Source organism: Acyrthosiphon pisum, chromosome A2 (genome assembly GCF_005508785.2).
Source record: "Acyrthosiphon pisum isolate AL4f chromosome A2, pea_aphid_22Mar2018_4r6ur, whole genome shotgun sequence".
NCBI lineage: Eukaryota > Metazoa > Arthropoda > Insecta > Hemiptera > Aphididae > Acyrthosiphon > Acyrthosiphon pisum.
In genome coordinates, this window is record NC_042495.1 from 40,064,106 (window position 1) to 40,078,143 (window position 14,038).

General features: G+C 32.0%; 1 protein-coding gene and 1 long non-coding RNA gene across 3 annotated transcripts; one reads left to right on the forward strand and one right to left on the reverse strand.

Annotated features, from left to right (window-relative positions):
* Window positions 1-7,394: 7,394 nt before the first annotated feature.
* LOC100166325 (glutamic acid-rich protein) lies at window positions 7,395-10,959 on the forward strand. Its single transcript, XM_001948517.5, has 3 exons — window positions 7,395-7,783; window positions 9,406-9,544; window positions 9,607-10,959. Exons 1-3 carry the CDS (start codon window positions 7,682-7,684, stop codon window positions 9,663-9,665), a joined length of 300 nt encoding a protein of 99 aa, XP_001948552.1. The 5' UTR covers window positions 7,395-7,681; the 3' UTR covers window positions 9,666-10,959.
* A 154-nt stretch (window positions 10,960-11,113) lies between these two features.
* Window positions 11,114-13,019, reverse strand: LOC103307672. Of its 2 annotated transcripts, none has more exons than XR_001679615.2 (3): window positions 12,853-13,019; window positions 12,398-12,575; window positions 11,114-11,443 (listed from the first exon to the last, which is right to left on the reverse strand). It is a non-coding gene; the product is annotated as an uncharacterized LOC103307672 (long non-coding RNA). The 2 variants fall into 2 exon arrangements; XR_510799.3 differs by having other exon boundaries at window positions 12,427-12,575; window positions 12,853-13,013.
* Window positions 13,020-14,038: the final 1,019 nt, after the last annotated feature.

Here is a 14,038-nt window from a genome sequence, read left to right on the forward strand (position 1 = left end):
GGTTTTTTGTTGATGTATATATTTATTATAGGTACCTATTATAGGACAATTTTTTTTAAATACTATAGACTATAATATAATATTATGTCTTATACCTGACATACCGTCTCAGCTCAGAATCGTTTTTCTTATACAATGATATTATATCATTGAATTCAAATTTAATACCAACCATTATACAGTGACCGACTTGTAACCTACTGTACAGCAGAGCGAAATCCACTTACCCACCTTTTTTTTATTTATGAAAATATATAGGTATGTATCACTTATTTGTACATATACCTATGTATTTTAGTATTTTAATATAGGCATGCAAATTGCAAATATTCTCCTTCTAAATAAACACAAAAATTTAATGAGATTACTTTATAAAATATTTGTATTTGCTTTTAAATTTAATATATTAATTTTTTAAATATTTTTTTATTGGTCTAGACTCTAGAGCCCAGCAGCTATGATCTATGGCCATTATTAGCCTAAATTTAATATTTATTATAATTATTATTTATTATCTAAATATTATAAATTATAAAAAATGTACAATAGTTTTACTTCAGATATGTATAATGTATAACTGCTTTATGCTTAATAGTTAATACTAATACTCTTAAGGGCAGTTAAAAATATAATAACAAAATATAATTTAAATATCATAGTTACACCTACTATAAACTTACCTGCTTCGTTCCTCATGGACAATGGATATTTTAAATTTTTGCATACATACAAGCACCTAGCAATAATATAGAGCTAATAATAAAGACAATAATGTTTAAAAAAATATTTTTAATGAATATATTCAACAAGGCTGAATATTATGCTTATTACGCAGCCGCGTAGGTATCTATTTGCAAATTTGGTAAATTCGGTTTTCTATTGTATTATAGCGAAGTAAGATAATTAGTAACAAATTAACAATGTATAATTATGTTTTATTTATTTATTTTAAGTAAATATAATACTAAGTATACCTATTGTTAAATCTAAAATCATTTTAACATCAAATCAAATAAATAATAATAAATACTACCTAACCATATTATAGTAGGTATACCTATATGCATATCGGCACCTACTCCATGTATCCTTATTGCCTATTATTGGTTCATTACTTCATCACTGAGATCAGCTATTTAATTTATCCCGAATGAATCTCTATTAATTAACTAGCCCATTAAATTTTGTCCACTGTCCGTATTATAGTATAACCATTCAAATTTATTCATCTTGATTTTTGTCACCATGTCATCATCATGGTATGTAATTTATGTCATTACACTACAACAGCCTTAAACAGCCAACAGGTAACTATTATATTTATTTGATCATATAAATATAATGAGTATTATAATAAGTACCTATTGATGCTATTACACTGTTAGGTGTTAAACGGTATTTTTATCATACAGCGAGTTTGTAATGTATATTTCGAATATTATACAGTCAACTCGCGATATAACGAATTTCAAGGGACCGAGAAAAAAATTCGTTATATCGAAAGTTCGTTACATCGAAATTATATTATACCGCGATATTTTCAAGGGACCGGTAGTTTTATTCGTTATATCAAGATTTTCGTTATATCGATATTCGTTATATCGCGAGTTGACTGTATTGCATTTGATTAACTGGGTATTCTACCTGAAAATTCAGCGAAAAAAAGTTCGATGGAATAAAAATCCAATATTTATTTTTATAATTAGGTACCTACGTAATTGATACCTATAAGATATAATATACCTATGTTAATTACTAATTAGGTAATGTTGATGTGATTTAATATGTTTTTTAAATATATATTTATATTATATGTAATAGGTACCTATCATTTATTTTAAATATCACTGTTGTTGAATGTTAAAAAATGTTGTATGCTACTATACCATTTGATATACTAAATACCTACTTTGTATAATTGTATAATATCTACAACCATGATAAATACTAGTATTTATAATCAATAGTAATACACGAGGTAATAAGTAGGTATGTTATGCTGATTGGTAGACGATAGTGTTTGTACCAATCTGCTAAAGTCGACAACTGCTAAAGATAACTAATTTACTTCCTATAGTCTAGTAGTTCTTCTCTCAGATCTGTAGCTTTGATTTTGATAGGATTTGGGCCATTTTAAAAATAATTTAACGAAAAACATAATATTTAAAAATCTGATTCGGACAAAAATGTAATTATTTTGTTTAAAATATTTTGGATCTATATACGAGAAATTTAATGTTACCTCGTTTTTGTCCTTGAAGCGATATTCAAGATTAATAAAATAAAATAAAGATAAAAATAGATAGGAGACCGTAGTGCCGACTGACGACAACGGGTATTTTAGCATATTCATTTAATTATTATAAGATTCTATATTTTATAATACATAATAATTTTCTATCAATATTCAATAATAATCGCACGACAATTTCGTATGCGGTCCTCTCATATCCACGTACAGTAGAAAACGTTTATAATGACTCCGATTGTAGTGACATATTGGGTGTAATGACTAATGACTTTAGATTTAAGGTCCCTGCAAAACTCCAATATTGTATGTACCAATTTGTATCGGTTTTTATAACGTCTTTATAATGACAATACGGATGTTATGACGGTTATTTTTGGTTATATTGGAAAAATATCTTATCTATAATGACTTTACTTTATTGAAGGTTCTATTACAAATGATAATACCGATAATTTCATCGTTGTTTAGTCGTCAGTTTTATTTTAAGGTAATCGTCATGCGATTAAATGTGTTTTGTGTGATTATGTTAAATATTGTGAAATTGTAAAATGAGCAAACGAAAGCAATCCACAATTGAAGAAAAATCAAATGTCATGTTTCGTTTAAAAAAGATGAAAAAAAATTCCCACATACCTAATGAATTAGGGGCACAGGACACTCTAAGATTTCTAACACATGGAAAGCTCAAGATAAAATCGAACAAGTGTTTTAAAATGAAATAACAGATTTTTAAAAAATAATAATTGAATTAATTAATTTAAATATTTACATAATTAAATGTTTTTATCTTTACTTTTTTTCTATATTATACATTACATAAATAAATAATAATAATAATAATAATAATAATATTTATTGAAGTTACAATTTTTTTTTAGTCATTTTGGTTATAATGACAACCAGTTATTATGACCTATTTTCTTTGGTCCCTTGAACGTAATTATAAACGTTTTCTACTGTATTGCATAAATCGCGTACAGATCACATTGCCATGGCAATCGCCTCATGTATAGGGGCCTAATAGGTACCCCATAAAATGCATAGGGCCCAACAGGAATTTTCCCGATCTCCCGGTGGGCTAGTCCAAACTTGACCTAGTGCCACGGTAATTCGTGAAAACGACGATAACGATTACAGATTAACACGGGGACTGGGGATAGAAGATATTGTCAAGATAGTTACACCATTCGTCCATATCTACGATATTTTCTTGGAAATACTCATATACTCATCGGTACCCACATGCAATAATGACATGGGTAATGTCCAGCTGTATTAATAATAGGATTACATAGAAGATTATTACAAAGGAATTTTAAAATGTAAGGTGTTTATTTTATTATGATGGACAATTTGGCTAAGTACAATACAATTCATTTTAGTAAATTTTAGTTTTCCGTTATTATTGATAAAAAAATTATATCACAAACAAATTCTTCCTAAAAAGTAAAATTAGTACTAAATTAGTACTAAATTAGTACTAAATTTAGTACGCCAATGATTCTACTTAAAATCATTCAGTAGGTAGTGTAGTAAACCGACCGCCGCTTTACTACATTTTTACAAATATGACTAATCATATTTACTAGATCGCAGATTTAGATTACAAGGGCACGTGTAAGCTGTCAACCAACTGACCACTGCATTTATTGTTTCTACATCATTGCACTTTTCACCAGTTACGAAAAGTGCCAAACTGCTTTGCTAAATAATCTAGATGACACACAAGGGCGAGCCGACAACAACAACTGCGGCGGTACTCCTTTGATCCATCTCCTAGTCTCTACCGTGTACTTATTAGTTTAGGGGAGACTCTGTATATATACGAGTCTCCATCCATAGCCAAATTAGAATTAGTTCAGACCTAGTACCGTCAGTACAACGTACATATAAGTATTACTATTTTCTCGGGCAGGTGCTTATCGCTCTGTCCTCAAATTTATATATTAAATGTAAAACATTATACTCTTTGTAACTTAAATAAATCACTTATAATTATTACGGTGTAACTTGTTACTCTGTCGAACCTCTCCTACGCAACACATCAACGTCGTCGAACTCAAAATATAAACGATAGTGAGGGATCACTACAGTAGGTACCTATAAGTATAATAGCTTACATTACTATTCTGTATAGTATATACCCATTACCAAACGCATAATATACAATATTATATAGATAATATTTTGAAAGCATAATTTGTACGAAACTGGTTAGCGATAGGGGTTCGACTGACTGCATGGTACACAAATATTTAGTTGAAAAACAAACTTAATTAATGCGAAATTTTAAAAACGAAAATAAAAATACGCGAGTGGAGGTACACGCGCATGCGTGAGCCGGGTGTTCATGAAAATTCTGATTGTTTGTCGCCGCCGGCCCTTCCAAACAACTATAAACCGACTGGACCTATAATATGACGTACATTATACACGTTATAGGAGGTACCTATTATATACGATTTTTTTTTGCCTATACATTATTATTTATTATATTCAAACGTTCAAACGTGTTTTTAAATTTCACCCCTGCACATAGGGCATTAGGGCCACGACCAGCCGAACGGCTTCGGCGGTTCGTACATAGACAACTCGGCGATGTCGAAAATACGAGCAATGTAATTCGAACAGCGTCGTATCGTTACTCGCGTCTATAGCGGAGAGTACCCAATACAACGCTCGGCACCAGCTGCTGTCATCTGCCGCATTATAATAATATTATATAGATTCTGATTTCCTTGTGAGGCGACCCTGCGTATACCGGTACATTGGATTTACGATATTTTTTTTTTACATTTTTCGTATTCGCATACGCTCATACCAAGAAAAAAATCGTCCAGCAGTTCTATAGTTCTATATAATGAATATGGATGCCAACAAATTTAAATCCTTCCTACAATATTTTATCTCATAATATAATATAATACCTATTAGAATTTGATATCGTATTATATCATAATATACTTAAATCCTTCTAATCGACCATTAAAAATTATAATATTCAATTATACTGTTGTTAAACTTCAATCGCCCCGCTTTTTATTTTTCATACGATCGCATGTACCGAATAATTCGTTATGTCCAACAAATTAACGTAATACTGTTATGTATATTTTATTTTAGCGAAATTTATATTATATTATACGCTGGTCCACCACGAACCGCACATAATATTTCATCGAAGTCCCGCACGTGAATAACGAAATAACGGATTGATATTGTTGACGAAAAATATAACATATTATTTTACACGTCGTTTTATTATAAAATATATTATTATATCTAAATGAGCGCATAGCGGCGAATGTCAGTTAGTGACGCCATATTATTATAATCGTTATTCGTTATTCGTTACGAGTTTACGATACGACGACGCGCGCGGGCCTCTGGTACAAATTTTACAAGCAGACGCGTCAAACACTCTGCGAGTTTTTACAACTTCCCCGGCACGCGGTGGTCCGACTTATATTCTCTTTGGAAAATCAATGTGGCGGCGACGCGCGTAGGCGGCAATGCGGCATCGGAGGCGGCAATGGCGGAGCTGGATCGCCGGAACCGTTAAACTCGTAATATTATTATATAATAAAAATATACGTATTCCTTATTGTTTTTTCATAACATTATAATACACATTTTATTGGACACGGTACGATTTACGGCTCCTGTGTCCTGTCCAAAAATCGCCATTTTATATAATGTATATTGTACACGACGTGCTCACACATACACACACGCACACACACACAAAAGTACACAGTACACACACACACACGCTTAAACAATAAGACCAGTTTACTGTTAATTGTTTAATATAATATTAAATAATAATATAACGGACGGACGTATATAAGTATTATAAGTATTTATTATTATACTATAATATATTGTAGGCATAATAAATGTGTGTGTACCAATTTTACGCGCGGGAAAGGGTATTTTAAACAAACAGTAACGGCCATTAGCGAAGTCTTGACGAACAGCTTTGTATTTTTCTCGGATCTCGATCGTAGCGGTCGTACAAGAACTGTCGGTAACTCACAGCTGACGTCCAAGGTAAAAACGCTCGAACGCGCGCAAAAAAATATTTCGAATTTCGAATAAATAAGTATGTACTCGGTACGGTACTGTATACCCGAACGCCACCCACCCGCTGACCATAGCCGAAGTGTGTTTACGTCCGACCAAGGCACTATTATACTGTTGAAGTGCGGCGGCGCCCCCGCGAGACTATCGTGGTTACCGTACTATTTACGCACACGTAATAATTGCCAATTGGTAAATTATGATATTGCATAGACAAACTAATGTGTCCATGTTATATCGGTCTTGTGCTTGAAATTGAAAAACCCATTGATCATTGGTATTATTATTATTGGGCTGCGACGTGTGTCTTTAGACTGAATTTGAAAATGTACCCCGATAATCAAATATATATACATAATTCTTATAATAATATTATGTGAGAAGCTGTAAAATGACGACAGAGTGTGTAGAAAACACGAAACATGTTCTATAACAATAATACTATACGACAATGTGTTGCATTTGCCGAAAGTCATGCCGGTACGACGTGTATAATTAAAAACAAATTTTTCGTCGATGCGAACATGCGATGGAAAAAAAATTAATAGTAATAAGTAGGTACTAATATGAGTACCCAATCGGCCCGCGACGACTGTAAGATTATAATATACATATCGTGTGCGTTCGTCTGCATAATAATAATATTATATTATATTATTGGAATAACAGAACTACGGTGTGTGATAAATTATTGTTGTTTCCGAAATTGGTTCAATGTTTTGAATTCGTATAAAAACACCGTCCGCCACCGCGTCGTGTTTTTTTTTTGTTCGATATTAACGCTTGAAGCGTCCGCGAGGCCGCGCTCTCGATTGCTTTAATCTCAACACCATTACCGCGGGCCTCCGGTTTTAATCTCAAACCCCTCTCGATTTTTCTCGGATTTCGTCCGTGGACAATTTAAAAACAAAAAAAAAGCATCAACACGTTAAGAAAAATGTCCAAAAAATTTAGCAACCATCTCCGGGGTTTTAAACGGCCGGTGACCGGTGAAAACGGACTTTAGAAAATCGGCGACGTCCAGCCCCACCAGCACGCGCCATCTTCACAAACAAAGAACGCCGCTCGCTTGGGCCGTATTCGCTGTGCGTTTGTCCGATCGTCCGTGTGCTCTGTTCGCTTCCCGTGCCGACCCGCGTGCATAACATTCGGTTTTTATTCGTGTTCACGATTATTTCCGTCCGCAAGTCCGTGTGACTAGGTTTTCTGCCCGCAACAAGCACACGCACTCCGTAACGGTGCGTTATTCACGTCAATTTTCCAAACGTCGCGAATCCCCGTCCAGCAGTACGTTTTTTGAAATTTTTTTTTAAAAATTTTTTTATTTTCAAAACCAAAAACCCCAAAATGAGTACGAAAGAAGCCAAGAACGACGTCGCCGTAGACAAAATCGCCGACGATGTTGTGGACGCCAAGGCCGACCTAAAGGGCACCAAAAGAACAGCAGACGTAAGTAGTCCTGACAGTTTTTCATTTTTTTGTTATATAATATACCTACATACTTCAGTTTGTATTTAACCCAGCGGCGTCGCCGGTCGTTACAACGACGAAAACAACAACAATATTGTTCGATAGGGTGACATAGAGACTCGTATATATATTCAACAAATTCGCGCGTACGCGGCAGATCCCGCGCGTCCGTTGGCGCGCGTTTTCCCTGATTTTCGAAATATTGCGCGGGCCGCCGCAACCGTCACCGCGTTGCCGGTTACCGGCGACCGCCGCCGCCGCGATTACAAAACGCACCGCATGCCCGCCATTTTTAACCCCCGGTCTTATAGAAGCGTGCGAGCTGTTTTTTTTTTCTTCGCGTCCTTTACTCCTCTGGCGGTACCACACTTAGGTGTTTCTCGCTCGTGGCCACTCGAAATTTTTTCGTTTATTAATATTTCGAACACGACTTCTCATTCGATCCGATCGTTGTATCGAAATTATTATATTATTTTCATATCTCGATTTTTATCGTCCGCCGAGTGGTTTATTGTCCCGATACCGTTCAGGAAACTTCGGTCGTCGCCTCCGCGGCCGCCATCATCATCATCGCTTCGATCATCACCCTCACCAATCACCTCGGTTTGTCGTAGGTATTCCGACATTCGGCGACGCCGTGCGTTGTTTGTTTCCGGCACACCGACGGTTGTTTACCCGGTCTCTTTTTAACCACCACCCCCCTCCCGCCTACCAACCGTAAGCACACCCGCCCGCCCGGTCTATCATGTCGGCGTCGGAACAGCGGCGCGGTACCCCCGCCATAGTAGCCGCCGCCGTACTCGTTTTCTCGTACTGGAAATTGACCACAAAACGCCGTGTAATTACACGCGCCGCACACACGCGTTTAACTCGCGTCTTTGGTTATTATTACATTATTAATATACAGTACTCATTATTGCGGCGCGTCGTACGGTTATTATTGTTCTAATAACTAGACGGCCTTTTTTTCGCATACTAAAAGAAATTGGTTCTCTCTCCGAGAGTACTCTATGCGTACCGACCGCACACCGCTTGAACGCGCCGCCGCAGCCACTTTTCGGTAACGGATGGCAGACGTTGGCGTTGTGTTCCGTCGGCGCGGCTGGCGGGGGAACCGGCCGACCGTCGTCTGGGACGCGTGTTTTCCGCGCGTTACGGATACGCCGAGAACAAGGTGACGGACGCGTTACTGATCCATCTCGGCCATCGCCCTGTCGTTGGTGCGGTCGGTAGGGGGAATTATTGTTTTAATTTTATAAAAATATATATTTATATCCACCCGATATTAATATTATTGCGCGCGCGGTGTCTTGACGCGGACTCTTGAGACCAGCGAAGTTTAGTTGCTTCTTTCGCACATTATAATATTATATTTTGAAAACGCTCGCACGTCCCGAATTGTCGACGCCATTTTTCAGCACGGAATGACGTAATGTACGCAGCCTAAATGCCTGCATTCTAAAAATTCTATAATACCGCCTTAGCGATTATAGTCTGATATTAAATCCAGTGTATACAAAATTATTATTATATTTATCTCTGTGATTTTGTTATGTAACACGTGTTTAAAATAACTAATTGCTCTCTGTGGTAAATTATAGGAAAAATCAGAAGAAGTGAAAAAATTGAAAAAAGAAGAAAATGGTGAGGAAGACCTAGATGAAGAAGATGAACCCGAAGGCGAAGAAGATGAGGAAGAAGAATTCGCCGAAGGTGAAGATGATCTAGATGAAGCTGACGGTATGTTGCTTACACTACACATTCCTAATAATCTATTTTTTCACATCACACTATTTTCACAGGTTGTTCAGAAGATGATGAAGACGATGTAGATGGTGTAGAAGAAGATGATGATGTGTAAACTGACATAATGTACAATTGAACAAGTCTCTTAATTTTATATAATTTATACATAGTGCCGCATGTACTCGGTAACTCCGTTCGATAGAATTTGATTCCAAAAATGTAATTTTTTTTTTTATACATAATATGTAAAACAAAGCTTTTTTGCTACTGAGTGACTAAGACAAAATTGGATTTTTTTTAAATTTTAAACAGGATATTCCTACTAATTTGTCTTGTGTACATGTTCTAAGTCTCTAGTCACTCACTATCAGTCAAGTTTTGAGCATGTACTTGTGAAAAAAAGTTTCTAAACTTTAGGTAACACTTGACTGGAATACTTAAACTAACTTGACCACCGACTATTAACTTAATGGTTTTTTTTTTAATAACAGGATTATAAATGCAATAATTTCATTTTTTTTTTTAAATAAATTTAATACTACTTAAGCATAAGTAATTAATATAAATAATATTTACAAAATAAAAAATTGAAATTGTAATTTAGTTCATAGGTTTGTCTTCTAAAAATATATATATATATATATATATATTATATATTATCGTTTAAAATTTAAGCTACTTTTGTATAAACATTTTGATTAAATTATAAGATAATCAAATAAGTACCTCGTGTTGGTTTTTTTATTTTGTATTCTCGGTGTGTTTCAAAGTTTAGGAAATTTTTTTTTTTTGTTTCTCATTCCAACTAAAGAATTTTTTAAGAACTTTTTAGCCACTGAAAATATGTTTTAAGTTTATGTTTAACATTAAATAAAAAAAAAGAAATTGTAATGTCAATTTATTTTATCCCATTTAACTATTTAAGTAAAATAAGTAAATAATATAATATAATTTAATATATATATCTACACACACACACACATCAATGTTTTGTTGTTTAGACAGTATTGTAGTTGACAATTAATTTATTGTTGTAAATAATTCTAGTACAAAATAATGTTTGGATTGTTAATATTCTTAATACATATTGTCAGTTGCTACAGCTCAGCATTTAGTTTTTATTTACTATACAATTACTGTTTTTTAAGTAATACAATATTAGCTGTTTTATATACTGAATGGTCGTTTGTGACCTATGGTGAAAGCAGCTTTACATATTGTGTCCTGTTTCCATATTTTTAACCAGTTACTCTATTTCCGTTGTGAGTAACAAATCAAATTTAAATTTAATATTTTTTAATGATAATTATTGTCTTGTGAATAATTTTTCAAAACTGTATGTGTAATTGTCATTTGACTCTAATAAATTTCCTATTCAAATAAATGGTAAAACAATATCTACCGAGTACTTGGATGTGTAATAATTGACTTGGTATTAAATTAATCATAATTATTGTAAGATTTATCATGTTAATTCTTAAACATTTTTAAAATAAGAATGTTAGGTGTATAGAGTTCAATATTGAACTATTATTATGACTGATGTTCAAATAAAAGTACTAAATAGTAACAATTGACATTTGTTTGTATCCATTAAATTCATTACTCTAAGGTATTTATTAACATAAATTTGATAAATTAGAAAAATAAATAAATATAACTAAGTTACATTGTAATATAAACAGTACAGTTGAAAGAACTTTGATAAAACTAATCAAAGAAATTGCTAAAAATAAAAAGCAAAAAAATAATTGATTTTTAAATTGAATAGTTCCAGTTAAGGGTTTAAAGTAATTAAATAGTGGTATAAAGTAAATAAAATACAATTAGTATTTCATTATTGGTCTCCTTGCACATTTGCAGCGATAGTTTTCAAGTGACATTACTTTACAACTGTAATGAAAAAATGATATTAACATATTTTTTTAATATAAAAATGTATAATTTGGTGACAATGTTTAAACACACAATGCATACAATTTTTTTTAAAGGGTAAGAACAACTCGATATCGATAAAGACAAAAAATATAGTTTCAATATCCTAATTATTATTAAAATTAGATTAATCTCCTTCCCCACAGGCTTCTGTAAATATGCTACGAAGATCATGTCTAGAATAGAAATCATAAATTAGCAATTTGTTGGGTGCCTATTTGTTTCATCAAATACCTGATACTATGTAGGTACTTCCTATTGGAATGGTCTTATATTATTTTATTTTATATAATCGTGTACTAATACTTCAATACATGGTTAAACCCACTGTTAATATGTTTTTGAGAAATCTTAGAGCAAAATTTACCTACTCGTTACAAAAATTTTAGAAAATAATACATTTTTCATCAATTTGACTGAAAGCGTATATTAATAATACAATATTTTTAGAAATATAGGCTAACAGACACTTGGAATGGTTTTTCGTAGCTCATAGGTTATTAACTATCTTTGAATTCAAATTGAACGCATCTATTTCAGCGACCTAATCAATGACGACCTATGGGGTAGTAGACAGTAGTTACACAGGTCTTACACTCGACTCCTAATGTACAGAAGAGAGGCTTGTGGTTACCTACTTCCCCATTATTTATCATAATATATACACAGTGCTTGTATTTTTCAAAAATAATTTAGTGTAGTCCTAGTTGAATCCTAAATCCCAATCAATAAGAAATATAAATTTTCGGGTACACACATTTTTTAAATACTTTTGTATCCCCCTTCTATTTCTAATTCAAGTACTGTATATACACCACTATAATGTTGCATAATATGTATAATATTTTATAACAATAAGAAAATCTTGAAAGAAGTTAAATAAAAAGGTAATAATTATTAGTTAATACTCACTGACTATTGATTAACGATTATCTACATACTTGAAGGTTATACAGGTGTTCTTTAACTGCGGCTAAAGATTCTTTGAGATGTAAACTTGCTATTTTTTCAGAGATCATTATATCCAAACTTTTCTGTTTTAAACATTCCTTTAAATCTCGAATTTCATTTCTTAAATTAACTTCTGTGTCTGAGAATTAAAAACCGATATTAATTTATAACAAGTTAAACGTTGGTAATTAAACGTTATTACCTATTTTTCAAAATTAAAAAAAATATATTGTATTGTAGGTTTGTTACCTATGTGTTATTTTATCTAATATTATGTACATGTATGTTATATATTTAAATAAATATTTTTAATTCAATGACCTAATAAATGAATCAGTTGATTTATTAAAAATTAATGAGTTAACTTATTAGTAATCAAATTAATTAAACTGATAATTTTTTTTTTAAATGCTAACCTCGTCCTTTTTGTTTCCATCATTATTTTCCGATTGATTTATAGTGTTAGTTTGTTGGAAATAATCAGACATTTTTTTTGCTACAACATACAAATTATTAACCCATTTAAAGTAATATATTTATATAATATAATATAGGTATACTCAATAAATTATAACAGAGAAAAAATTATTATACATGTATATAGGTATTATACACTTTAATCGACTTTGTATTTACATTAGGTATATATAGAAACAAATTATCGTATCAATTAATACGTCGAGAATAACTGTTTAATGATCACCTAGACGTTAGTACTGATAAATTTGCATACCTAATCAAATCATAATTCATTTCTAAACGTTTGTAGCCAATATCCATTATACTAGGCTAGGCTTTAGTCGTTAGAAAATAATTGTCTGACATATAGGTAGTAGGTACACTCATACAGTCATACAGTATGAATATAAATGCATAATATTTTTTTATATCGTATAGCAATGGAATGTCATAATACGTGAAGATGAGTACATGACCTTCATATATATTATAAGTTCTATAACATTATTAAAACATAACAATTGTCAATTTGTAATTTAAAATTATTAATTTTATTAAAAACATTTATAATTGCAACTCGCATAATATATAATTTACAACTTAATGAAATATATTAATATACACAAAATTATGTTATCAAGAAAAATAACAGAAATGTTTGTGTTTTTGTCTTGGATTATTTTTATTTTATACTGATATAGTAATATTTACGTATAAACGAAAAATTTCAATATGTTTTTAACTTGATGGATTTTTTTAAAATCAACTAAGAAAAGCTAAGTTACTTCAACTGTAAATTAAACTAGTTAAGTTAAAAAATAAGAAAAATAAACTTTTTAACTAGTTAATGCCCACCTTTGGTAATATCATAGGCTGACTGACATTTTTCCAGGATTTTAAAAAGTGCCGTGAAAAACAAAAGAAAAATTAAGGAAAAACGGTCAATTTTTACGCAAAATCTGTTTTCGAGAAAATTGATTTTGGTTTTAGGTGTAACTTTAAAACGAATGACTGTAGATACATGAAATTTTCACTGGTTGTTTATATTTCCATTTTCTACACATGATAAAATTTTCAAAATATTTTGATTTGTTTTGAGCTGTTTACGGACAATTTCAGTTTCCAATTTAATTAGTTTTTTTT

What these genes read in the sequence shown, in the direction of transcription:
- LOC100166325 (XM_001948517.5), top strand. Translation starts at nt 7,682, where the DNA reads ATGAGTACGAAAGAAGCCAAGAACGACGTCGCCGTAGACAAAATCGCC. An exon ending in GCACCAAAAGAACAGCAGAC is followed by an intron (nt 7,784 to 9,405) that starts GTAAGTAGTCCT and finishes GGTAAATTATAG; the next exon opens with GAAAAATCAGAAGAAGTGAA. An exon ending in TGATCTAGATGAAGCTGACG is followed by an intron (nt 9,545 to 9,606) that starts GTATGTTGCTTA and finishes CTATTTTCACAG; the next exon opens with GTTGTTCAGAAGATGATGAA.